Source organism: Choloepus didactylus, chromosome 13 (genome assembly GCF_015220235.1).
Source record: "Choloepus didactylus isolate mChoDid1 chromosome 13, mChoDid1.pri, whole genome shotgun sequence".
NCBI lineage: Eukaryota > Metazoa > Chordata > Mammalia > Pilosa > Megalonychidae > Choloepus > Choloepus didactylus.
The window spans coordinates 83735718-83760555 of record NC_051319.1 but is presented as its reverse complement, the minus strand read 5'-3'; the positions used below and the strand labels follow the sequence as shown (position 1 = coordinate 83760555).

The 24838-nt window shown below is 49.8% G+C and overlaps 2 protein-coding genes across 10 annotated transcripts in view; one reads left to right on the top strand and one right to left on the bottom strand.

Moving 5' to 3' along the window:
- NRG2 (neuregulin 2) overlaps nucleotides 1-6136 on the top strand; it is a 340647-nt gene extending 334511 nt beyond the window's left edge. For all 5 annotated transcript variants that reach the window (XM_037802313.1, XM_037802314.1, XM_037802310.1 and 2 more), the window contains 4 exons: nucleotides 1306-1429; nucleotides 1674-1801; nucleotides 2613-2840; nucleotides 5362-6136. In XM_037802313.1, the coding sequence (XP_037658241.1) occupies nucleotides 1306-1429; nucleotides 1674-1801; nucleotides 2613-2840; nucleotides 5362-6136 (1255 nt within the window). The remainder of the gene's footprint in view (nucleotides 1-1305; nucleotides 1430-1673; nucleotides 1802-2612; nucleotides 2841-5361) is intronic.
- Nucleotides 6137-9702: 3566 nt separating this feature from the next.
- The window catches only part of PSD2 (pleckstrin and Sec7 domain containing 2), a 45993-nt gene continuing 30857 nt past the window's right edge, over nucleotides 9703-24838 (bottom strand). For 3 of the 5 annotated variants that reach the window (XM_037801933.1, XM_037801936.1, XM_037801934.1), the window contains 8 exons: nucleotides 19821-19910; nucleotides 18417-18460; nucleotides 17132-17322; nucleotides 16890-16960; nucleotides 16299-16456; nucleotides 15285-15429; nucleotides 13904-14047; nucleotides 9703-11728 (listed from right to left, as the gene is read on the bottom strand). In XM_037801933.1, coding sequence (XP_037657861.1) covers nucleotides 11519-11728; nucleotides 13904-14047; nucleotides 15285-15429; nucleotides 16299-16456; nucleotides 16890-16960; nucleotides 17132-17322; nucleotides 18417-18460; nucleotides 19821-19910 — 1053 coding nt within the window. In that variant the 3' untranslated portion in view covers nucleotides 9703-11518. The remainder of the gene's footprint in view (nucleotides 11729-13903; nucleotides 14048-15284; nucleotides 15430-16298; nucleotides 16457-16889; nucleotides 16961-17131; nucleotides 17323-18416; nucleotides 18461-19820; nucleotides 19911-24838) is intronic. The other 2 variants (XM_037801935.1, XM_037801937.1) reach the window with 1 other exon arrangement.

Genomic DNA, 24838 nt, shown 5'->3' with positions numbered 1-24838 from the left:
TGGGAGCAAGGAGCCGGCATAGCTGCCACTTAGGGGGCTAAGCCTCTGGGTTGGATTTCTACTACCCCTCTCTGTGGGATCTAGGACCCCATTAGCCTTGGTAGATCTTGGATGAGTCCAAGACCAGAAAGGCTAGGAGAGGGGCGTGGAGGGAGTTGGGACTCAGAGAGTCCAGAGGAGGAACTGGGCCCATGTGGGAAAATTGAGCCTAAGAATAGGGGAAAAAGCAAGCCCCCTGTCCTGACCCCCACTGAATGTATGCATTTCTTCAACAATCATCCATTTGTTGCCTGCTGAACACCAGGCCCTGCCAGGCACATGATCAGGTGCCCCCAGTATGTACAGTGCTCTGAGCAAGAGGTCCAGTGTCACACGGCACCTTGCAGGGGCACCTCAGTTCCAGTGGGGCAGGAAGGGTTTCCCTGAGGAAGCAGCGTTCAGGCTGAGGCCTGAGAGACAAGCAGGAGTTAGCAGGTAAAGAGGAGGAGAAGGAGTATTCCAAGTAAATGGAAGGCCAGAGAGGGCAGAGAGGGCAGGGTATAGTGGGATTGGAAACAAGCCCTTCATGGATGGAGCAAACCAGAGTGGGGGGAGGGCAGTGAGAGAGAGGGCTGGAAAGAGAAAGGGGGATGCTGAGAGCCAAAGAAGGGTTTTAAACAGGGAGTGACATGATTATATTTATTATAAAAGAAATTTATTGAGCATTTAATATGTGCCCATACAAAGTAGTCCCACAAGCTATAACTCCCTAACCACAGCACCCTGTTTTATTTTCTTCATAGAACTTTACTGTAAGTATCTTGTTCATAGATCTATTTATGTGTTTATCATCTGGCTCCATTACTGGCCTGCAAGCTCCAAGAGGGCAGAGACAGACCTTGTCTGTCTTCTTCCATGCTCTATACCCAATGTCCAAAACAGTGTCTGGCACACAGTAAAAGCTCAATAACTACCAAGTAAATGAATGAGTGAGCCAGCACTATGCTTCAATATTTCATATACTTTTAATCCTGAATCCATTTTACAGTTAAGGAGTTTGTTCAAGGTTACACAGATAGAAAGTAGTGGAGTTCTCCTCTCCTGGCAGAACCAAAGCTCCTTCCACTGCACCCAGGTCCTGCAGTGGTAGTGGAGGGGGCAGATGGGAGGTGTCCTGGCTGAGGGAAGCTTGAACACAGGGAAGGGCAGTAGCAGTAACTGCCACGGCAGAGAGAAGGGTGGTTTCATTGGGGGGACAGCTAGGGAAAGTCATACATTGTGGGGGGCGGGGGACATGCAAAAGGCTAACCCACCCTCCCTGCACAGAAAACAGCGGAAGCAGATGCACAACCATCTCCGACAGAACATGTGCCCAGCACACCAGAACCGGAGCTTGGCCAATGGGCCCAGCCACCCCCGGCTGGACCCCGAGGAGATCCAGATGGCAGATGTGAGTGGCATTCCTGGACCCTCCTCTGAGCAACTCGCTGGGCAGCCAGCCTTCTTGTGCCTCCTGCAAGGATGGCTCATGGCAGCAGCCTGCCCATCCAATGATCAGCCTTCCCTGGGCAGGATAACTGGCCTTGCTTTGCCCACTTCCCCACCTGGAGCTCAGTGCTCATCACTTCCCTGTCCCCACAGGAAGAAGGGCCAGCTCAGTTGTCGATCACTAACTCCCTCTCTGTCTGTCCCAGTATATCTCCAAGAACGTGCCAGCTACAGACCACGTCATCCGGAGGGAAAATGAGACTACCTTCTCCGGAAGCCACTCCTGTTCTCCTTCTCACCACTGCTCCACAGCCACACCCACCTCCAGCCACAGGTGGGCATCCACCAAGGCCCATACAATGCTTGCAGATTCCTGTATGCACAACTGCTCATGAGCATGCACACACACTCATGTACCTGCCTGTGTTCACACACAAATCCCCAGCCAGGCTGGGCTCTGAGGGGCCGTGGGAGGATGGACGGGAATTGATTCCCTCTTCCAGTACAAACCAGCCCCGAAGGAATAACTGCATCGCTTACCTGCCACATTTCCATTTAGTTTTATTTTGACTTCCCTTTTTCTGGCATAAAGTACCTCCTCATTCAAACATCGAGTACCAGAGTGTTTGATTCCCTCTCCTGAGTTTGCCCACATGAATCATAGTCCCCTTTAGCCTTCTTCTCTCTAGAGTTTGGGAGGCCTTCCACATAAGCACAAAGGTTTACATAGCTCAAGAAATAACATGGATGGTCCTTTCTTCCCCAGGCTACCCCAGGAATAGGCAGGGCCCCCACAGATTGGTCACTGGGGCTGGACCACTTGAGATAGATGGTTGAGAACCGTGGAGTACGAGGGCCCCGGACAGGGGGTCCTGGGCCAAGGCTAACGGGAGGTTGGTTGGAGGGAGGACAGGAAGAGGCCTCTGCATGTCACAGCTCCCCAAACCATGAGACCCCAGCCCTCCTCCCAAGATTGAGGTTGGGCATTTGTAATGCTACAGGTCAGCCCAGAGTGGAGAAGGGCAAGGAGCTGAGGGAGCCTGAGATAGAAAGATGATCCAGGGAGGGGTGACCTTGGGATCCAGACTGCTGGGCTACCCTGCCCCTTGCTGAGCCCTCACTTTGCCCCCACCCGGCTTCCCCAGACACGAGAGCCACACGTGGAGCCTGGAGCGTTCCGAAAGCCTGACCTCCGACTCCCAGTCGGGCAACATGCTGTCATCGGTGGGCACCAGCAAGTGCAACAGCCCAGCATGCGTGGAGGCCCGGGCACGGCGGGCAGCAGCCTACAGCCTGGAGGAGCGACACAGGGCTGCTGTGCCCCCCTACCATGACTCCATAGACTCCCTGCGCGACTCCCCACACAGCGAGAGGTCAGTTCTTCTCCCATGATGTCCCCACCTTGACCCGAAAACTGGCACCACTGGTTCAGGGCTGACCCCTAGGAAACCTTGGAGACACTTCAAAGAGCCTCATGCCCATTTTTCAGATGGACAAATGAGGTCCCAGAGAGGTTAAACGATCTACTCGGGGCCATCAGCCTGTTAGGGATGACCAGGATTAATGACCAGCCAGTGGACCCTGGTATGAAGTGACCATATAACTTAATTGTCCTACTGGGATTCTTTTCAGAGTACAGGGGACATTATTAATCATTGCAGTGGAACATCAGGAACAGACAAACCAGAACTTAAGTTTGCCCTGTCCTGATGCCACCTAGAGGCCCCAGCAGGAACAGAAAGATCACACAGATTGGGGGGGGGGGGGGTTGTATGCGGGGAGGCTGACCAGTGCCGGGTGGGCATGGGGCAGGAATGCTGGGAATGTCAGCCAAAATTCTCCATAGTTCTAGGTGCTGTCTCAATGGGTGCAGTGAGAACCAGGAAACCTCCCTTCTTCCCTGACTCCAAGCCAGATGGAGAGAGTGGTCACAGGGATGAGGTGGGGCAGCTCCCTCCCTTACTCAGCCCTAGAGTAGCCCTCAGCAATTAGTCGCCCTCCTGTGGGAAGAGAGCAGAGGAGGGGTGAGGAGCAGATGTTCTCCTACTCTCCACTCTGCCTAGTCCATGCCATGCCCAGTGCTAGGCAGGCCTCCCTGGGGAGCCAGAGATAGTCCACCTGGTTCTTGCTCTGGAGGAGCTCCTAACCAGGGACATAAACCACTGAAGCTCCCAGCTTTCTATGAAGTGTTAATTAAGCACAGAACATCACACCAGGGGAGAGACACCCAGTCTGGCTGCAGATTCTGGGAAGCAGCCCAGTTTTCCAAGACCCACCAGCTTTACCACCTTCTAGCTGTGTGATCCTGGGCAGGCTGATCCCCTCTGTGCCTTTATACCTTCAGCTGTGAACAGGGATAACAATACCTGTCATGCCTGGTTATGGTGAAGGCCACCTGAGGTAGTGTACATAATGCTCCCAGCCTAGTACCCGGCATGGAGGTGGTGCTCCCTAGGTGTAGCTGTTATGATCAATAACAACAGCCATAAAGCTTCTTAATGGGTGGGTAATAAAGTGAGAGGTAGAGAGATGGAGACGAAAAGCATTCCAGGCAAGGGCTACAGCTTGAGCTGTCCCAACTGAGGCACTCAAGAAATAGCCAGTGAAGTGAAGTGGCTGGAGCAGGGTGGGCTGTGGGGAGCAGTGGAGCTGGCCTTGAACAGGCAGGCTAGGGCCAGATAGATGGGCTTTGTCCTGAGTGGATAAGCTGGAAGGTCCGCTTCAAGAAGAGCAGTGACTTAGAAAGACTGCTTAGGGAACTACCTGGGGAATGGCCTAAAGGAGGAGAGACCGTGGGGTTGGGGGGTATGACCAGAGTGAGGCAGCTGAGCTTGGGATGGGATGGGGTGGGGTGGGGGGAGTGCAAGGAAAGAGAATGGGTAGGAGTTGGTGGCTACTGGATGTACGTGTGGAAGAGGGAAGAGCAAGGAATTGGGTGCTTCAGAGAGAAAGTAATGGGGACTCTGGGCTGGTTCCAGAGAGCAGTGAGGTGCCTGCCTTGCAATTTGGAAGCAAGGCATGGAAGCAGGTGGTCCCAGACCCTGGGTAGCAGGCCAAGGGCCTCACAAGAGGGGGTGTGGAGAAAGAAAAGGGACAAGTGCCCAGGGCCCAGATTGGGAGATATTAGCAAGGGCACACTATTTAAGGAACTGGGGATCTTTAGCCCCAAGCAGAGATGCCTCAGTGGGGCCTTGTGACTATCAGTCCTGGGCTGAAGACCCTGCCTGGGGCTGTGAGCAGTCACTTCCCTGATGCAGCTTTTGGCTTCAATATAAGAAGGAATATCTCCCCCACTGAAGCTGTCAGGTCGTGGGATGAGTTATCCCTGCAGAGGCAGTGAGTCCAGGTCACAGGAGTATCTAAGTGAGGACTAGTAGATTCTTAGTGTAAGTCTTGGTTCCTGCCTGGGAGTAGTTCAGATCTCTGCTCTACCACTTCCTCACTGTGTGAACCTTGAATAAGCCACTTAAATGTTCAGAGTCTTGGTTTCCTCCCATAGTATGCGAATAACGTAAAGGTCTTACATTATGAAATTACTGTATTAGATGAGATCATGCGTGTAAAATGCTCCAGTCTGAGGTGACACAAAGTAAGCATTCAGGAATGGTACGCCACAGCAAATGACCATTCAGCAAGGCCTACCACCGGTCAGGCACTGGGCTAAGACACTGACACATTTATTGACTCATCCCAACAACGCTATGGAATGAGTGCTGTGGTTATCCATTTAATAGATGAGGAAACTGCGGCTCGGAGAGGTTAAGGAAACTGCCTAAGGTCACTGAGCCGTACAGCCCTCATTCTCGCAGGCGGCGGGATTCTGGGCAAGAACGCTGCTTTCCGTCGGGGTCCACCCGTCCCGCTCGCAAGCCCACGCCTCTGCCTCTCCCGCAGGTACGTGTCGGCCCTGACCACTCCCGCGCGCCTCTCGCCCGTGGACTTCCACTACTCTCTGGCCACGCAGGTGCCGACTTTCGAGATCACGTCCCCCAACTCGGCGCACGCCGTGTCGCTGCCGCCAGCCGCGCCGATCAGCTACCGCCTGGCGGAGCAGCAGCCGCTACTGCGCCACCCAGCGCCCCCCGGGCCCGGCCCGGGGCCTGGGCCCGGCGTGGACATGCAGCGCAGCTACGACAGCTACTACTACCCGGCGGCGGGGCCGGGGCCGGGACCGCGGCGCGGGGCCTGCGCGCTGGGCGGCAGTCTGGGCAGCCTGCCCGCCAGCCCGTACCGCATCCCGGAGGACGACGAGTACGAAACCACGCAGGAGTGCGCGCCCCCGCCGCCGCCGCGGTCGCGCACGCGCGGCACGTCCCGCAGGACGTCGGCGGGGCCCCGGCGCTGGCGCCGCTCGCGCCTCAACGGGCTGGCGGCGCAGCGCGCACGCGCGGCGCGGGACTCGCTGTCGCTGAGCAGCGGCTCGGGCGGCGGTTCGGCCTCGGGCTCGGACGACGAAGCGGACGACGCGGACGGGGCGCTGGCGGCCGAGAGCACGCCCTTCCTCGGCCTGCGCGCGGCGCACGACATGCTGCGCTCGGACTCGCCGCCGCTCTGTCCGGCGGCCGACAGCAGGACTTACTACTCCCTGGACAGCCACAGCACGCGGGCCAGCAGCAGACACAGCCGCGGGCCGCCCCCGCGGGCCAAGCAGGACTCCGCGCCCCTCTAAGGGCCCCCGCCCGCCCGCCGCCCCCTCCGCTCGCCCGCCCCACTGTCTTTAAGGAGAACAGAGACCGCCAACTGGAGAGAGAAAGGAGGGAGAAAAAAAGAAATAAAAATATTTTTATTTTCTATAAAAGGAAAAAAAGTATAACAAAATGTTTTATTTTCATTTTAGCAAAAATTGTCTTATAATACTAGCTAACGTCAAAGACGTTTTTATAGGGAAACTATTTATATGTAACATCCTGATTTACAGCTTCGGAAAAAAAAAGAAACAACAAAAAAAAGAGAGAGATGGGCCAATTTTTTGACTCTTTAATAGAAACCTATATTGTGGTGCCTTTTGCTGTATGCTAATCTGGAGCTCCTGGAGAGAAGTCTGGACTGTGGGGTGAGATGGGGGGGCTTGTGGGATCCTGAGTGGGTGGGGGTGAGAGAAAGTAGGGCAAGGAGAAGCTGTGGGGTTCTGATGGGGAGAAGAAAGGGATGTGAGGGATTGTCCCTTGGAAAGGAAATGAGGACAGAAGTAGCTCTGCCCCCCCAGCATGATCTTGAGCCCTGGGCCCCCCTGAGAGGAGAGGGCAGGGATCCTAGGCTCAGAGCTAGAGATGGGGTCCATGAAGTCCAGGGAGAGATAAGGGCCCAGAGACAGCAACCAGAATGGGGAGGGGACTACCCCACTCTTCACAGCTGCCAAGGGAGGGGGGCTGAGACAAAGGTCTTCTCCACACCCCAGCCCCAGAGTGGGGGCAGCTCTGCCAGGGGCCCCGTGTTTGTGGCTCCTCCTCCCCCATGGCCTCCAGGAGGCCCCTCCATCCTCTGCAGCACCTTTGTTTACAAGTCGTCCTTTCTATTTTACGCCTGCATGTCCTTTGCATTTCAGATTCTTTAGATTGGATGCATGGTCACGCTGGGACCGAGAAGAGCCACTCAACAGTGTATGTGATACCCCTTTTAGCAATAAAGTAATGCCATTCCTTCTCACAGCCCACTCCTCAGCCCCCAACCCACCGAGGACTTCCACCTCTCTCTTCTTGCAACCCCCCAACCCACCAAAACTGGGTCCACAGAATCTCTGCTGATCTGTCAAAAAGGTAATTGTTTAAAAAAAGCAATCCAAACAAATGAGAACCCTGCCTTGAAATGTCCAAACACCTGACTGTTGACACTTGAACATTTTTATATTATAAATAAAATCAGAAGTAACAAGTTTGACCGTGTGTGCCTAGCCCCCAGGTGAGGAGGAGAGACAGGGATGGGTGGCTGGGGTGGAAATGGATAGATGTTGGTGGGGAAGGTGGAGAGGGCCAGGGCACTCCTTGGGAAAAAGTGACCCTCCAATCTCCCTGGCCCCAGGTGGCAGGACAGGCTCTAACTCCCACCCCTTCCAAGAAGAATATTTACAAGATGTCCCCCTGGCTGCTGAAGAACCTGGCCAAGGGACTGACGCAAATTACTCTCTTCAAACTCGGCCTCAGATCCCTGGCCTGAAGCAACAGTTTCTGGCCCCAGGTGGGTGAGGAGAGAAGAGTTGTGGGGTTGGCACTTGGGCAGCTGAGGCAAGAAGACACCTGGGGCCTTAGACATGACATGGGCATGGTCTGGACATGCCAGGTGGCACAATGGATACCCTCCACTGCCAGGAGGACCACAGCTGCAGCTGGTAAGCCCACAGGGTGTTGCTCTTTCCCCAACTTGATGCCTCCCTCAGAGCCAGAGCCTGTCCAGACCTGCAGCTCCTGATGAAGAGTATGTGATTTCAGGCATGGAGAAGGCAGATTGAGGTCCAGGATTAAGAAGCTTTCCCATCACTGACTAATTTATTAAAACAGCACCATTAGGTTCCAACCAGACACAAGGGAGTCTATGTTCTATCCAAAGACCTCAGGTGGTGGGTGGGTGTGAATGTCCCCGGACATATGTGGTCATTTTGGAAACCTACCCAAGGAGGGACAGAGAAGCTTAGAGTTGAGGTGGCTTAGGCATCAACAAGGCCTGAGTTCAAATACCAGCTCTGCCCCTCACTAGCTGTGTGACTTTTCTAGGCCGCAGTTTCCTTGGCTGTGAAACGATGATGCTAATACCTACCTCAAAGTGTTGCTGTGGAGATTATATATATATATATATACAAAGCACTGCTTCTGGCACATGAGAGATCCCTATCGAATGGCTAATTTGATGAAGGTGATGACACTATCATGTGCTTTGCATTCTTGAATCACACAGAAACTAGCAAAAATTGGATGACAGGGAGATGATGGAGAAAAGTAAAAAAAAGAGTTAAAGTCATAATCGTTGTTGGGGTGCTGAGGAAAAGTACCCTTTAAAAAGAAACAAAATAATGGACTAAATCCTACATAGACTTGCAAATCATTGATCTCTCCTAGCCCCTGATGATCTCATCCAGACCCCTCTGCTGGCTGAGTCTGCTGTTGGCTTTAAATTTTTCCCAGAGCCAGTAATTCCTCTATGTGACCTCTGACCTCCATGTGAACCCCAATGAATTCTGAATGACCTCCTGGTGAGCCTATTGACCTTTCCATGACCCAACTTAGTGTCCTCATTTGGCCCCTCCGAGGGCTCTTAGTTGCTGTTGCTTTTGAAATGTTCTATTAGAAACCACTTCATGACTCAAATGAACCCACTGATCTCTGTGTGACCCCAATGAACTCTGAATGACCTCTTGGTGAACCCACTGACCTTTACATGATCCCATTTGATACCTTCATTATCTACTCTGGATCCTAAGATACCTGCTGAGAGTCTCAGGCCAAGCCCTGATGTGGTTCCTTGGCTCTTTTCTCATCCCACGCCTTCATTTCACAGGTACGGATGAGAGCTGGGAGCAGGTTCGGCCCCTTATTCCCCACCCTCTCAGATTTCTGTCTGGGGAACCTGTAGTAGGTCTTTTCAGGAAGAGCTGCAGCGCTGTTAAGCAACTTCCCTACCACCACCCTGACCCCCAGGAGAACCTTAGGCATTGGGACAGCTTCTGAGTCAGTCTTCTTCCCCACTGCCCAAGTTCTTTCTTCTCTCTGCCAGGTCATTTTTGGTTTCTTTCCCTAGCCACTCCCAGAGTCCCAAATGATAGTGGTGACTGCCTGTCCCCCTCCCCACTAGACTGTGAGCCCCATGCAGACAGGCACCTTGTCAGTCTTTTAATCACCAGTGTTCCCTGCACCCAGCATAGTGGGTGGCACAATGTTGACCCTCACTGAATGTGAGGACGAAGGCTCAAGAGTCCCTGTCAGGGTCAGCCCTCCCCCCCCCAGGAGTCCCTGAACCTGCACCCACTTCTCAGGACCACCAGGGGGCATGTCACCTGCGGCCCTCAGGCCTGTGGGTTTCCACAGTCCTCAAGAATGGGCATGTTAGGGGCAGAGATCGTGGGGGAAACATAATGATCCATTAGAATACAGGAAGAAAATATTAGAACTTTGATTTAGATTTATTTTCATCTTACCCTTTTTAAATTTCTATTTTTGTGTATGTTTTATAATGTACATATATTTTAGTACAGTAGTAGATGTATATAATTTACAAATAAATAATTACACACATTAAGGATGTGACTTTTTTTTTTTTTTTTTTAACTCATGAGAGGCACAATAGTGCTCAGGGAAGCACATCTGTCTGCAGTTGACGGAACTGGCACCTCTGCCTTCACTCACCCACCCTTGTGAAGTGCATGGTGGGACACTGCCCTCAGAATGTCAGGGACCTTTGAGACAGCATGAAGAAAGTACACATTTGCAATTTCAATTTCGTTTAAATGAAACTTTTCTTCCTCTGAGCAAAAATGAAGAGGCCAGATGGTTTGCGTTTAAAACACATTTCAGCTGATCCAAATTAAATAATCTGGATTTCAATCACTAAGTCTCTCCAGACTCACACATTCCTTGCATCAAATTTGAGTGGGTGTCTAAATGTAGGATACTTAGGTGCAAGTTTGGCTTATCTTACTAACTAAATATGTTACCACTGAGGTCAAATTCCTGGCCAAACTACAGAAAACCTGTTTTAGAAATAGGATTTGCCCACCATAGCTGTATTGAGTGTGCCGTCACCCTCAACCACTCATCCGTCCAAGAAATGCAGGGTTTAAGGATGCTAATCTGGCCATCGTCACATGGCAAATTTCTCTATCTTTTCCAAACATACCCTTCGCTAAGCATTTCTGATTCACTAGAAGAGTGAAAGAAATAATCTAAAGCAATGAGCAAACTGTCATTCCACCTTTTCCCAAGACCAAGAATTAATGACTTTCATAATCTTTATCCACCAGGTATCTTTGGGCTTGTGGCTATTTGCAAGGCAGATTGCAGAACGTCTGTACAAGATGCCACCTCTGATGCTCAGAGACCTGGCAGCACCAACAGAAAGACCAAAATATAAACAGGCCCTTGGCTCCATCACACTCACAGCCCAGGACCCCCATGGGACAGGACAGCACACACACACTCTATTTATTCCCAAAGCATCAACTGTAAGAGCAATGTAAGTCACAGGTCAGCCGGCAGTGGGGGGAAATGGGGTGGGGGGAGGTCAGGACTGCCTCCACCTTCCCTCCTAGAGTGTTAGGGTCATGGGGGCCAGATGTCAGCCCTACTTGCCAACAGGTGGAGCTCAGAAGTAGGCTTTGCCTTCATCTTATTTCATCCTCTTTGATGTCAGTCCTAAAACCATGTTTAAAGGAGTTCCTTTCATATATATATATATATATATATATATACATAATTCTTATATATATACATTTGTGTCTGTATAAAAAGAAAGCAGTAGAGGCCTCAATGGATGGAAGGAGAATGGACGGACACACGCATAAGCAGAGACAGCTTGAGGCTGAGAGGGGTGGGCCCAGGTCCTAGATTATTGCAAAGTGAGGCAGCAGCTGGACATGGTTGTGGTGGTTGTTGGGGTGGGAGGAGAGGATGGTGCTGGTGGTCTGCAGACCCGCTGCTGGTCATCTCAGAGGGAGGAGAACAGAAAGGGTGGGAGTCCAAGCTTGGACCTGGAGCCAAGACCTGCTCTCAGAAACAAGGAGATAGGGGGAGGAGCTTGATGAGAAGAGGAGGGCCTGGAAGCCAATGGCCCTTCCGGCTTCTCTAGGAGACGGCATCTAGAGCATGCACACAACTGGCCTGAAAAATGAGGCCCTGTAGTGAAGAGGAAAGTGAGGGCTGGGGAAAGAGTCTGAGGCCCAGAGATGCCCCAAGATGGAAGAAGGTCAACGCCATGAATAACATCTCATCTCCATCTTCTTGGCCATACCCCTCTGGCTGCCCACCAACTGCCTGGAGCTTAATTCAAGTGGCTCCTGACTGGAATTGTGCTCACTGACCCCTATGGGGGCATCTGCCTGCCTCTGGGGCCTGCCCATCCACACCAGCTAAGTGTCAGGCCCAGTGGCATCCTTCATGGCTTTGTTGCCAGTCACAGGTCCATGGCCCTGACTGAGGGCAGGGCTAGAGTGTGTCTTCCGGAGAGAAGGGTCATCCCCTTCCAGGGTGGCTAGCCGGGCCTCAATCCGCTCCAGGTCATCTGAGTCCACTTTGATTTTCACAACCAGTAGATGGATATAGGTCTCATAGCGGCTTTTCTGGGGAAAGGGCAGAGAAAGGCCAGAAACAAAATCAAAAGACGAACAACAAAATGGGACAAAAATATTTGCTCCTTATATGACAAAAGAATAATTTCCTTAAGATGCAAAGAGCTCTCACAAATCAATAAGGAGATAACCCAATAGAAAAACAAGAAAAAACATACCCAAGAATTTCACATATAATTTTTAAAATGAAAATTAAAACAGTAATAAGATACCAATTTTTAAACCTATAGGATTAGTGAAGGTTAAAACATTTGACAATGCCCAGTGCTGGTGAGAGCATGGAGAAAGTGGTACATTCATAAACTATTACAGGGACCATAAAAACATTTTGGAGGGAGCTTTGGCAGTATCTGAGGTGCCTGACTTTGAGCTTCAGGTCCTCAACTCAGTTGGGGAAGGCTGGGGTCCTGGAAGAAAAAAGGACTAAGGGTCAGGGGAGGCTGTTCTCTTCTAGTTCTGTCACATGAGCAAGACCCTGCAGCACTAGGCCTCAGTCACCCTCACCAGGCTGCGCAGGGAGGCAGAAAGTCTAGGGTGCTGGAACTGCCATCAGTTGCCTGTGTTCAGATCCGGGCTCCTGTGCTTCTTGTGTCACCTCAGGGAAGTGATCTTACCTCTCCAAGCCTTAGTTTCCCTATTGTAAAATGAGGGTAATGACAGAAACCATTTCACAGAATTGATATGAGGATTAAATTAGTCAATGCAAGGGAGGTGAAGAGAACCACACCTGGCACGTAGTAAAAGATCAGTCCACTGTAGCTTTTGCCATTGCTATTTTTATACTGCAGGGAAAGTGTATCTAAGACGACTTCCAAAAGCTATAAAGCTTTGTGTTTTTCCAAAGGTCAGGATCTATCCTGGGAACTCTCTTCCCACATGCCTTCAACAGAAAATCAGTGTGGAAATCTAGAGACTGAGATCGGTGGCCTCTTGGCCTTCCTGCTCTTCCTGACTGTGTCTCAGCCTCTCTGTGCTCTCTCAGCTGCAGGTCAGGCCAAAGGGACTAGGGAAGGAAGAAACCTAGAGTCGGGAAAAAGCCCAGAGCACAGGTTCCTCCTCTATCTCAGACTCGGCCAGGCTGGGCCAAAGGGCCTCTGAGGCCCCTCGCCCCTGTTGCTCCCTGCAAAGCAGCCCCAAATGCCCTGCTGGCCACCGTTGTCTTCACCAGGCTCACAGTGGTCTCCTTCCCCAAGGGGAGCCCTGGAGCTCTGACCCTGAGTGTCCCACGCTGACCCACCTAGTTGGATCCGCTACCACCTGAGAGGCCTATTATTCCAGGCCAGGGAGTGTTTGGGCCTCACAGCACAGCGGAGGTGACAGACAAGCCCAGAGTCCAATCAAGAGTCAAGCCTTGGGCAAGCTTGGGCCTCCTGACCCTCCCACTCCCCCAGGGCCTCCCTCGAGACCATGGTCTTCCCAGACAATGTTAGTGACAAAAGGGGGAGGCTCATCGAGGGTCCTAGTTTATCTTGCAAAAAATGAACCACACACTACCTTCCCAGGCAACCCCATTAGAGTCTGGAGAGGGGTAGGGAAAAGTGAGGCAGACCAGAAAAGCCCTAGGGGGCACTTATAAACAGGCGAGTGGTTCCCACCATCCTCTCCCCATCCAAATCCCCATCCTTCACCCAGTGAAGGGTATTCCTTGTCAGCCCCATTTGCAGATCATCATGAAGCAGAATCAGGGTGGCGGGCAGAGACAGACAAGATGAAAAGAAGGGAGCCTGGAGAAAGATATGCTGTGCATGATAAACCCATCTGTGAAAGAGGAAAGTGAGGCGACGGGGAAAAGGCATGTGGACAGGGCTTGAGAGCTTTGTGGATGGATTGTAAAAGCTTCCGGAGAAGCTCCCTCCAGAAGGAAACGGATGGTGAGGACGAACTTGGGAGAAGGGGGGCTGGGTTCCCGTGGAGCCCCTCTGGAGCTCTAAAAGGGACACAGTGAGGGGGGGATTGTCCGATTGCCATCAGGCAGCTGGACTGTACTGCTCTGTGCAGAGCCTGGCCCTGGGAGGCCATGGTTCATAATCGGGAGCCCCCAATGTGGGGAACCCACAAACTAGAGCCCCAGGCTGTGGCGTGTTCAGCGTGATGTTGGCGGTGGAGACGCGGGCAGGGGCTGGCCTGGGCTTTCGCAATCCCACCGCAGCCCACCGGAGGGCCCACCTCAAACGTGAGATAGTGCTCCTTCAGCCGGTACTCCTCGGCCTCCTTGGACTTGAGGCCCCTCTCCACTGGGTGACACCTATGCTCGGCCAGCTCCGCAGTCACCTGCCTCAACTTATTCTCATGAGACCGCAGCTGCTCCTCCTGCAAAGGCAAGTCCTGACTGTGAGGCCCTCGCTCAGGATGGGGAAGGGGGATGGTCTAAGCCTGGCAACCCTGGACCTGCTTTAGCAAAGGGAAACTGTGGCCTGGCCAGGGTCACCAGGGTGGGGGTAGAGCCTGCTCTGGACCCAGGTGCCCCTCCCTCCTTGCTTCTCCCGCTCCCTCCCCACCCCCGCTATCAGCAGCAGCAGTTCCCCAGCAGGCTCAGGAGACCCTCATGCAGTGTGTGTGTGTGTCCCCTCCCCAAAACAGACACATCGTGGCACACACACCTTCACCCGGACACACTCCTAGCTCATGGGTACTCTCACAGGCACAGCCAAACACACTGGCTCAGGCGTCAGCCTGGCCTCAGCGATCCCCAGCTCCCAGTGACACACACGTTCTCTCACATTCCCAGCCAGACACACACGGTGACCACAGCCCTCCCCCATCCCACCCAGAGAGAGGCAGAGGCTCTCTCCCTGGCAGACAAGCACACACACATCCCACCTGTCACAGTGCAACCAGGCCTTGTTGTGTATTTGTGGACACACATGTGTAGTGTGTCTGTGGTTGCATGTGCAAGAGTGCATGGCATGTGTGCAGACACGTGTGCACATGTGTGTGCTTGTGTGTGCATGCAGCCAGGCACTGGGCAGAAGCAGAAGCCCCAGGAGCTCTGTGGAGAGACCCAGGACCCAAGCCCAGCAGGGAAAGGGTGGGCTGCTGACAAATGCCGGAGGACTGAGCTCCCCCCACCCTCCAGCTCTCAATCAGCAGTCTTCCATCTATCCTTTCTTCTCCAGGACAAAACTGAAAAAACTGGAGTACTGATGAGGTTTCTTCAGGATTATAAATAAAACATTTACAGACAGGTGAGGGCAGCAAAGAGCACTGGGTGAAGAGTCAGCCTAGCCTCATCTTTGTTCCTAGCTCCCTCACACACACACTTTCTCTCGTTTCATGACCGGGCAGATGTGATACTATGGACCCACAGTCACATCCACACCCTCATGGTGAGAGAAGCACACACAGGCCACCCACCCCAGCACAGCCAGGCCTCCGGGTGGTGTGCAGTGTGGGGGCCTCAGTCTTTCCATCTGCAAATGGGGGGTGGAGGTGGAGGAAAATATCTGCCCCTTCTCCCATGTCCCGTAGCCCAGGACCAGGCATCCTATAGAAGAAGCTGAGATGTGTGGGATGGGGGAGGCAGCCTGGGGAGGTGGGGAGCCTGTACCTGGCAGAGGCGAGTGGTGCAGGAGGGCAGCAAGGGCCGACAAAACTTCTTCATGGAGCTGACAGCAGCTGGGAAGGCTGGGGCCGAGAAGATGGCGGCCACCAGGTTGATCCGAAGGATCCAGGACAGCATTTCTTCTTTGCTCCTGAGGACAGCGCAGGGAGGGAGGGAGAGGGCAACAGCTTCTCACAATAGGGCCCCCTATTCCCCACCCAGCACTCAGTACCCAGCTTTAGGCCCAGCACAGAGAAGGCACGAGCATCTCTTTGTAGGAAGGTGAAGAAGTGAAAGAGGAAGGATGGACCTGGTCAGAACTATGTAAGGGGCTTCCTTTCTATCCCTGGGCAGGACCTGGATTTTCATGGGAAAATTAAACTTCCCAGCTCCAGAGATAGTGGGTCCTGGAAAAAATGGGTCCTGGAGCCAAAAGGCCCTAGAGCCCAGGAGATCAGTGGAGGCAGCTGGGCACTGGTCGTCTCCTCCACGGCCCACCCGGAGCTCCCCCCATTCCTGTCCCCACAGCCAGGCCCATCACCTACACTCTGATCCTGACCTCACCTACTAGTCTCCCTCCTTTTAAGCACATGTGACACCTGACTCTCAGGTCACAGGAGAATGGAGTTCAGGGCACTGGAAGGAAGGCCTTACAGGTAAACTGCAGAGTGAGTCTTTCCCCCCCAACTCCAAATTTAAAGTGAAGGGAGAGTCATAAAGATCACTTCTTCCCCATCCTTTAAAGAGCGAAGCATGCACCTGAATCATCTAGAGTTTCTTTTAAAACAGATTGCCAGGCCCCATCCCGAGTTTCTGATTCAGGAGGTCTCAGGTGGGGCCGGAGAAATTGCATTTCTAACGAGCACCGAGGTGATGCTGCGGGAAACACACCTTGAGAACCACTGCTCTAGGGAATCCCAGCTGTTGACTTGTGTCAAGTGGACACACTTACTCTTGGGGCTGATGCACACGGGAAGCTGAGCCCAGGAGGGGAGCCAGGAGGTCCCAGCTCCTACTTACGGTGCCTGAAAGAGGAAGACCCTCCAGTCGGCCGTCTTCAGCTTGAGCACGTTGGACTTCTTGCTGTAGTCGGAGGCCCTAGTGGCCAGAGCATGCTGCACGCGGATGGCATTCTTCAGGTCACCCTCCGACAGGGCCCTGTCAGGCCTGTACTCATCCTGGATGGGCAGGGGAGGGTGGGCAAGCCTCTGTCCTCTCCAAGCTCCTGTTCCCTGACCCACATTTCTCCACCCTCACCGTCCCTCCCTGCCTCTCCTCTCTCTGACCCTATATCTCCCTCCATTATTCAGTCCCTGCTGCTATGAAGCCACCTCATGGCAACACAAATCACCCCAGGCACTCCTCCCCTGTTGCCTCATCTGCCTAGGAAGCCAAATACTGGGTATCCACTTAGCTGCTGGGCATCCCGAACACCCTTCCCTGAAACCACCAAGGCCCTGGGTGAGCCCCAGTGAGGCCCCTGATGCGGGAAGGGCCCACGTCTGCCTAAGCCCCAGGTCCTCCCAAGACCCCCTGAGTGCCACAAAGCAGGGCTGGATGAGGCACTGAGTGGGCCCTTCCTGGGCAGGGAGCTCTGGAGGAGCCTCTCACCTTCTGCAGATATAAGATGGTCCCTTTGAGCACCGCGTAGAATTTCTTCCAGCCACGCCTCCCACGGGGTGCTGGGGAGGTGGGCACGGGTAGTGTGGCCACAACCACCCATTCCAACATCTCCCACCCTGCCTCCCCCGACATGTCCACCTGTGTGTGCATCCCAGGGACGTGGCCAAGGGGGGACCCCCTTCTGGACTAGGATCCCTCCCCATGCCCCTTCCCCCCAGCCTGACACCCACTCCTCTTGCCATCCATGTCGGCGTGACTCTTCCGGGTGAGCACACCATGCTTGTAGGTGGTAGCGCTGAGAGCCTGTGGGACATCCAGAAAGGGGTTGCCACCATCCAGGATCCGTGTCACCTTCTTTGTGCCTGTCCCAAACTTGTCATCCACCAGCTCAGACAGTGATTTCCTCAGCTCGTCCTCATCACTAGGGAAGTACTCGGCCTGAGCACAGCCTCCAGGGAGGCCTCAGCCCCACATCACGTGTCTCTCCCACCAACCACCCCTCTGGGAGCCAGAGTCGAGGATGAACAACAGCCATGAGAGGCAGAGATGAGGAGGTTTAAATCTAGGTCATGGGTCCAGGTCTTTGACCCCTCCCCTCTGTCTTCAATTCTGACACCTGACCTCTGATTCTTGGTCTTTGGCCTCCAAGCTCCAATGCTCACCTTTGATCACAAAACTGGGAACCTTACTATATCCAGACCTCCTCCCCAGTCTTCCTTCTCTTCTCTCCAACCCTGCCCTGGGAGCCCAGCCCAAGGGAGCAGAGACCCATGGCCAAACTGAAGTTGCTGCCCAAACCCCATGGGCATGCTGGGGCAGGGGGTACTAATAAGTGAGGCCCCTAAAGTCTGGACTCCTGTGATAGTTTTGGTGGAACAGTTTCATCTCTTCCCAGTTGGGCTGGGTCCCCAACAATCCCTGCCTGGACTTCTACATGGACCAGAAGGCCCAGGCTACCCACAAGAGCACAGGAGAGAGGGTGACCACTTCCTCCCAGGGACTTCTCACAGTCTCACCAACCAGCAGGGTTCCCACACCTTTTTCCAGATAGCTAGGTACTTCTAGACCCCACTGCCTTCACAGAGGAAGAAGTTTGGGGGCAGTTATTCCCTCCCAACACCTCCAAGAGCAGTCGCCACCCTAAACATGGTCAGATCCTCAGATCATAGTGGGGGTCCATGCCTCCTGCTTGCTAAATTCCCAGGGGGGAAAGAGTTGTCATCACTGGGAATTATAGCAAAATCTCCAGTACAGAGAGTGAGCTGTAGACATTATGGAACATCATAGTTCAATCTATTCCATAGCTGTGTAAATACTGCCCACTTTTCATCAAGATAGAAAATGAACGCAAAGGGGAATTCAGCACTGGGTCCTAGTCAGCGGGACAGGGGCCACCAGGGCCCTTGGGTTTGGAAAAATCAGCACCACGGAGAGTGGCAGGTGTGACCGTCCCTGCACCCCTCAATCACTTTCCCTCCCAATGATTCATTTTCCCTGCACACGGGCACTACTCACATGGCCCATTCCAGCTTTTCATTCTTGATAGAGTTGTAAAGGGTCTGGTATAGGGAGGAAGAGAGAGAGAGAAGTCCATGTAAAGAGTCAAAGAAATTCCCACCTATCCCAGCCAATGAGGCAAAGTAAGTTCTTGGTCCATGCTTGTTTCTTGGATGGATAAATGAGTGGATGGGTAGAGGTACGATTGGGTAGTATTTAACTATGAAATTGTTTAATGTCTGTTCCCTCAGGAGATGGTAATCTTTACAAAGTCAGGAGTTGTCTGTCTTGTTCATCATCAAATCTCCAGGGCATAACCCAATGCTTAGCATACAGTAAGTGTTAAAAAGGATGAGTAAGTGGTTGGATGGATGATTGAGTAGATGATTTGGCAGGGTGTGAGGGTGGCTAGGTGGAGGTGGGTTGGTGGGTAGATGCATGGGTGGAGGGATGGTGGGGCGGTGGGTGGAGGAGTGGGTGGGTGAATGTGAGTATGGGTGGGTATATGGGGAGTATATGGTAGAGTGTTTGGAGTGTATGGTTGTGGCGGAAGTGATGGGTAAAAGATGGGTATATGGGTAGGTGAATGATTGAGTAAATAAGAGGATGAAGGGGTGGATGAGTGGCTGGATGGAGACATGAGTAGTAGATGGATGGATGAGTAGATGGAAAGATGTGGACAGTTGGGTGGTAGGACTTGGATTGTTTGATCTCGCTTACACATATGTCCTTAACAAGTGCTTCTTGATGATAAAGAAGATAATTGTCATACAAATAACGGAGACAATATTCTGTTTTGATCTCCAAAAAAACTATCCAACTGCATATTTCATATCACCAGGTCCTTCAAATTCATTATCTAAAAACTGAATTCATAATCTAACCCTTCAAAACTTGCTCCGTTTCCTCCGTGGTGGAGAAACTGACCAGGCTTAAAAGGTCACAGTTCTACCTTGGGCCTCAGCCTCAAAAGAAAGCTAGATTCCCTTAATTCCTGATGATGTTGGAGAAATGAGCGGGCTTTTCTCTGTGGTGATGGTGATGATGGTTGTGGTGAAGGTAGTGATGGGGGTGGTAAAGTTACAGGTGACGGTTGTGGTGGTGGCATGGATGGTGGTTTTGGGCATAACAGTGGTGGTGATGGCAGTGGCAGCTGTGCCAGCTGGTGACATGGTGACATCAATGGTCATGATGGAGCATTAAAAACAACTCACAAACCCTACCCCTCTGCCTAACTCAGGAAACATAATAACAGTCAAATGTCAAGCTGAATGGTCTCTCTTTAACTTGATCCTGAAGTCATAGCAGCCCTAACCCCAGTACTAAGAATTTGGCAAGTCAGGTTTTGGTGAGGCAGAGACATTTCTCCTCTCCACCCACCAGGGCACAGCTGGGAGCATGGAAAATCTTAACAGGCAATACCTTCAGCAGGTCTTTGGCAAAGTCTTGGCCATCATTAAGTCGGTCCAAGTTGGCAATGAATTGCTGGCAGGACATTTTCTTGCCAATGTTCTGAAATAGAGAAAGGGTTCTTCCTGAGGGTAGGGATGGAGGCTGGGGTGGTTCCCACACCCTACCCTGTCCAGCCAGGCCAAAGTAGCATGAAGGGCAGTGATGAAAATACATAAAAGTGCCTGGATTTCCCTTTGTCTTCAAGAGGTTATAAAACATTTTCACATTCAAGATTCTATTTGTTCCTCAAGCATCATAAGAAGTAGGGTTCTCCTTAAACCCAGATGAAGGAGTCAAGTTTGAATGAAGCATTGTAATAGCTGACATTTCCTGGGTGCCTACTATGCTCCAAGTATTGTACTTGGCATGAATTATCTTATTTCCTTCCCAAAAAAGGAGAACATGAAGTGAGTGTTATTATTATCCCCTTGGACAGGTAAGGAAATTGAGGTGCAGGAAGATGAAGTGATGTGGCCATGATCACACAGCAAGGAAGTGGAAGGGCTGGGTAGGTCTGACACCAAGACTTGTGCTCTCACCCGCTACTCCAAGGTTAAGTCTCCCAAGGTCACACAGCACCAGGACTTGAACCCAGGCCTCTTGGCTCCTGAGCAGAAGCTCTGTGTATTCCGCCATAACTGTCTCACCCTCTCACCTGCACAGAGGGGCAGCAAGAGCTCCAAGAAGTAGGTGAAATGAGGGAGAGTTTGGTCTCATGAGAATCAAAAATCACAAACACTCATGGGTACCCCATGCTGAGCTGGACCGGGACTAAGGAAACCCAAGCAGAGGGTTTCACTTCAGGAGTCACAAACAGACATAGAGCTGGGAATGACTACTCCCAAGTTCTGGGTTCTTTTTCCAACCACTGAGTAGCAGAGAGGCTCTGACCCTCCGAACCCAAGAACTGGTGTTCACACTTTTAGACTCTCCTGAGGATTATCCAGATTTGAGGAAACACTTGGTGGCACTTCATCTTTCTGAGAACGCAGACTCTTGAACACCAAATACTTACTGGTATAGGACTTAGTGAATTTGAATTTGCTTTAAGGCAGTGTGTCCCAAGATTTACCTACAAAACCCTGATAGAGATAGGAAGAGATAGTGCCCTCGAAAAGGATTTTGTAATTAGATAAGTTTAGTTACACTTTTCAGAGTCTTTAACACACTTATGTGTGTTAGGAACATCCAAGCAGAGGATTCAATGTAGTTTCCCAAGGGTGTTATTGACCTTTGCGCCATTTTAGCAAAGAGAATCTATTAACGTTATATGGGACATTCACATACCACAGAACATAATTCAGGAAATAATGATAATAGAAGACTATTTTATAACTAGCCAACAAGCAAGAATTTTCTACATGTTTTCCACAGGGTTAATAGAAAAGATCCCATGCATGTCTCGATATAAGTGTGTTTCAAAAGGTTATATGTATATTTTCACATACACATACATGTGTGTATGTATATATGAGTATATAGCCATGTGTGTATGCATTTGTAATAGAGAAATATGAGGGTAATATTGATAATATTGTCTTTGAGTTCCACACACTGAACATTCTCCAGCCATCAGTCAAGAATGGAAAAAAACAATTTTTTTTAATGGCAAGATTTCCAATCCTAGTAATGACAGACTATCTTGTTGCAGATGCACCTTTCCAGCAGAAACAATTGTTGAGAAAAATATTAATAAAACTTCCGTGTGAAGGTATTGGAGAGCTGTCAAAGCAATGAGGACTTCAAGGATGAAGATTCTGAAAAGAAAGAAGGGAAGTATGGGGCAGTGAGCCCAACAGGGAACAGCTTTCCTCCCTTCAGCATTTGCCAATTTTTAAGCAGTAGCCAAAAGATGAGCAACTGAGTGGCAGGAACTGGGAGAACAAAAATCGGAGTTCCAGGTGGACCAAGGATAAGGGGCCCTGGGAAATACCCCAGGCTTTTCTGTCAGGACCCCAAAAGGGCTACATTCTGAGAGGAGGGTGGATAGGAAATACTTAGCCTTATACAAAGGCCAAAGTCCAGATACAAATCACTCAACCCATGGTTGGATGAAGGAAATCTTCCCTTACCTTAACTGTCTACCAGACACCAAAGTAAATCTTCCTTGGAGGAAGATAACATCGATGAGTGCACCATATTACCTCTATAATTTTTCACACACAATTTCTAGCATCCATCCAAAATTACCAGGCACATCAGAAAATAACAAAGAGAAAAACCAGGCAATAGGCATGAACCCACAGGAGACCCACAGGAGACTATGCAGACATGGTCTTTAAAATAATCATGACCAATATGCTCAAGAAATTCAATGACAAAATGGAGAATTTCAGCAGATAACTTGAAACTACTAAAAGAAGAATCAAATGGAAATTCTAAAATGAAAAATATAATGACTGAAATTTAAAACCCAATAAGTGGGCTTAACAACAGATTAGACATAGTATAGCAGGAGAGAGGATTAGTAAACTACAAATAGATTAGAAGAAAATATCCAGGCTAAAGAAAAAAATAAGGAAAATATAGAAAAAAAAAGCCTAAGAGACCTACGGAGCTTAGGTCTAACATACCTGTAATTAGTATCCCAGGTGGAGAAAGAGAATGAGGCAGAAGCAATATAGAATGATACTGCATAATAATTTTCCAAAACTGATGAAAGACACCAAGTCACAGAGTCAAGAAGTACTGCAGGAAAAAAATGCAAAGAAAACTATACCTAAGTACATCATAGTAAAACTGAATAATAGCAAAGACACAAAGAAAATCATAAAAGCAGCCAGAGGGGGTGGGGAGAGACATACTTCCTTCAAAGAAGCAACAATAAGACTGACATATGATTTCTCAACAAAACAGTGGAAGCCAAAAGATAATGGAATGACATCTTCGAAGTGCTGAAAGAAAATAACCTACAAAAATTTTACACCCAGAAAAAAAGTTTTCTCAAAAATAAAGATGTCAAGCCCCAAAATAAGAAAAGAGATTTGCAATGCATATATTCAACAAAGAACTCCTATCCAGAACATAAAAGAACTTTTATAAATCAATAAAAAAGTAGACAATCCAATAGAAAAACGGGGAAAAAACTCGAGCAAGCACTCTGCAAAAGAGATTCTCCAAATGCCCAACAAACTTGAAAAAATTCTGAGTTTCATCAATCAGGGAAATGCAAATTAAAACCACAATGCAAAGCCATTATGCACCATTAGAACAGATAAAGTGAAAAAATAAAATAATACCAAGTGTTGGTGAGGAAGTGAAATAGATGGAACTCGCATTCACTGCTGGTGGGACTGTAAGTTGTTACAACTTTGGAAAACTCCTTGGTGGTATCCACTAAAGCTGAACATAAACATACTCTATGACCCAGCAGTTCCACTCAGATTTATATGAACAGAAATGTATGAATACACTCACCAAAAGACATGAACAAGAATGTTCACAGAGGCATTATTAAAATTAGCCCAAAATTGGGGAAAAAAAAGTCTTAAAAATGTAAAATGCATAAATAAATAAATAAATAAATGAAAATTGTGGTGTGTTCTTATAATGAACAAATTTCAACTATATGCAACAATAAAGATGAGTGAAAGAAGCAAAATATAAAAGAGTAGATATTATGTGATTCCATTAACACAATGTTTAAATAATCTGTGGAACTGAAGTTAGGACAGTGATTGCACTTGGGGGAGAGAAAATGAATAGGAAGGGGCAAGAATAAGAAGGGGCTGGTAATATTCTATTTCTTGAACTGAGTGTGGTTACTTTGTGTACTGGTTTGTACATATTATGTTCCCCAGAAAAAACCATGTTCTTTGATGCAATCTTGTGGGGGCAGACATATTAGTGGGGATTAAGTTGGAACGTTTGGATTAGGTTGTTTCCATGGAAATGTGCCCCACCCAACTGTGGGTGATTAACTCTGATTGGACAATTTCCATGGAGGTGTGGCCCCGCTCATTCAGCATGGGCCTTGATTAGTTTACTGGAGCACTATGTAAGCTCAGACAGAAGGAGTGAGCTTGCTACAGCCAAGAGGGACACTTTGAAGAATGCATAGAAGCTGAGAGAGCAGCTGCAGATGAGACACAGTTTGAAGACGGCCGTTGAAAGCAGACTCTTGCTCTGGAAAACCTAAGAGAGGACAAACACCCCAAGGGCAACTTAGTGACATTTTTGAGGAACTGCAGCCTTGAGAGGAACTTCCTGGGAGAAAGTCATTTTGAAACCAAAACTTTGGAGCAGATGCCAGCCACGTGCCTTCCTAGCTAACAGAGGTTTTCCGGACCCCATTGGCCATCCTCCAGTGAAGGTACCCAATTGTTGTTGCATTACCTTGGACACTTAATGTAACTGTGTAACCAAATAAACCCCCTCTTATAAAAGCCAATCCATTTCTGGTGTTTTGCATCCCAGCAGCATTAGCAAACTAGAACACTTTGTGAGACTTTATGAAGCTGTACATTTATGATTTGTGCACTTCTCTGTAGTGTCATACTTCAACAAAAAGTTTACTAAAATATATCTATATATAAATACACAACTGAAGGTGAAATTAAGAAAGAAAATATCGGAGCTCTTCAGACAGAAGGAAAATTATCCAGACGGAAGCATGGAGAAGCAGAAAGGGACAAAGAGCAATGGAAAGGGGAGGTTAATCTAAACGAATATTGATTGTATAAAGCACTAAAAAAGTTTTCTGGGAATAATATATATACAAGCATAATATTTAAAAGCATGACAACAGTAGCATATAAGTTGAGAGGCCAGTAAGTGGAGTTAAAGTGTTTTAACATTTTTTCAATGCCCAGGAAGTACTGTAATAATTCAAGGATGCGTATTGCTAACCCAAAAAGAATTCTAAAAGGATGCACAATGAACAAGCTAGCGGAAGGGAAAAACAGAATTCTTAAAAATTCTTACATAAGCCAAAGAATGGAGAGAAAAAAAGGAGAGAAAGCCAAGAAAGGAGAGAGAAAAAGAAACAT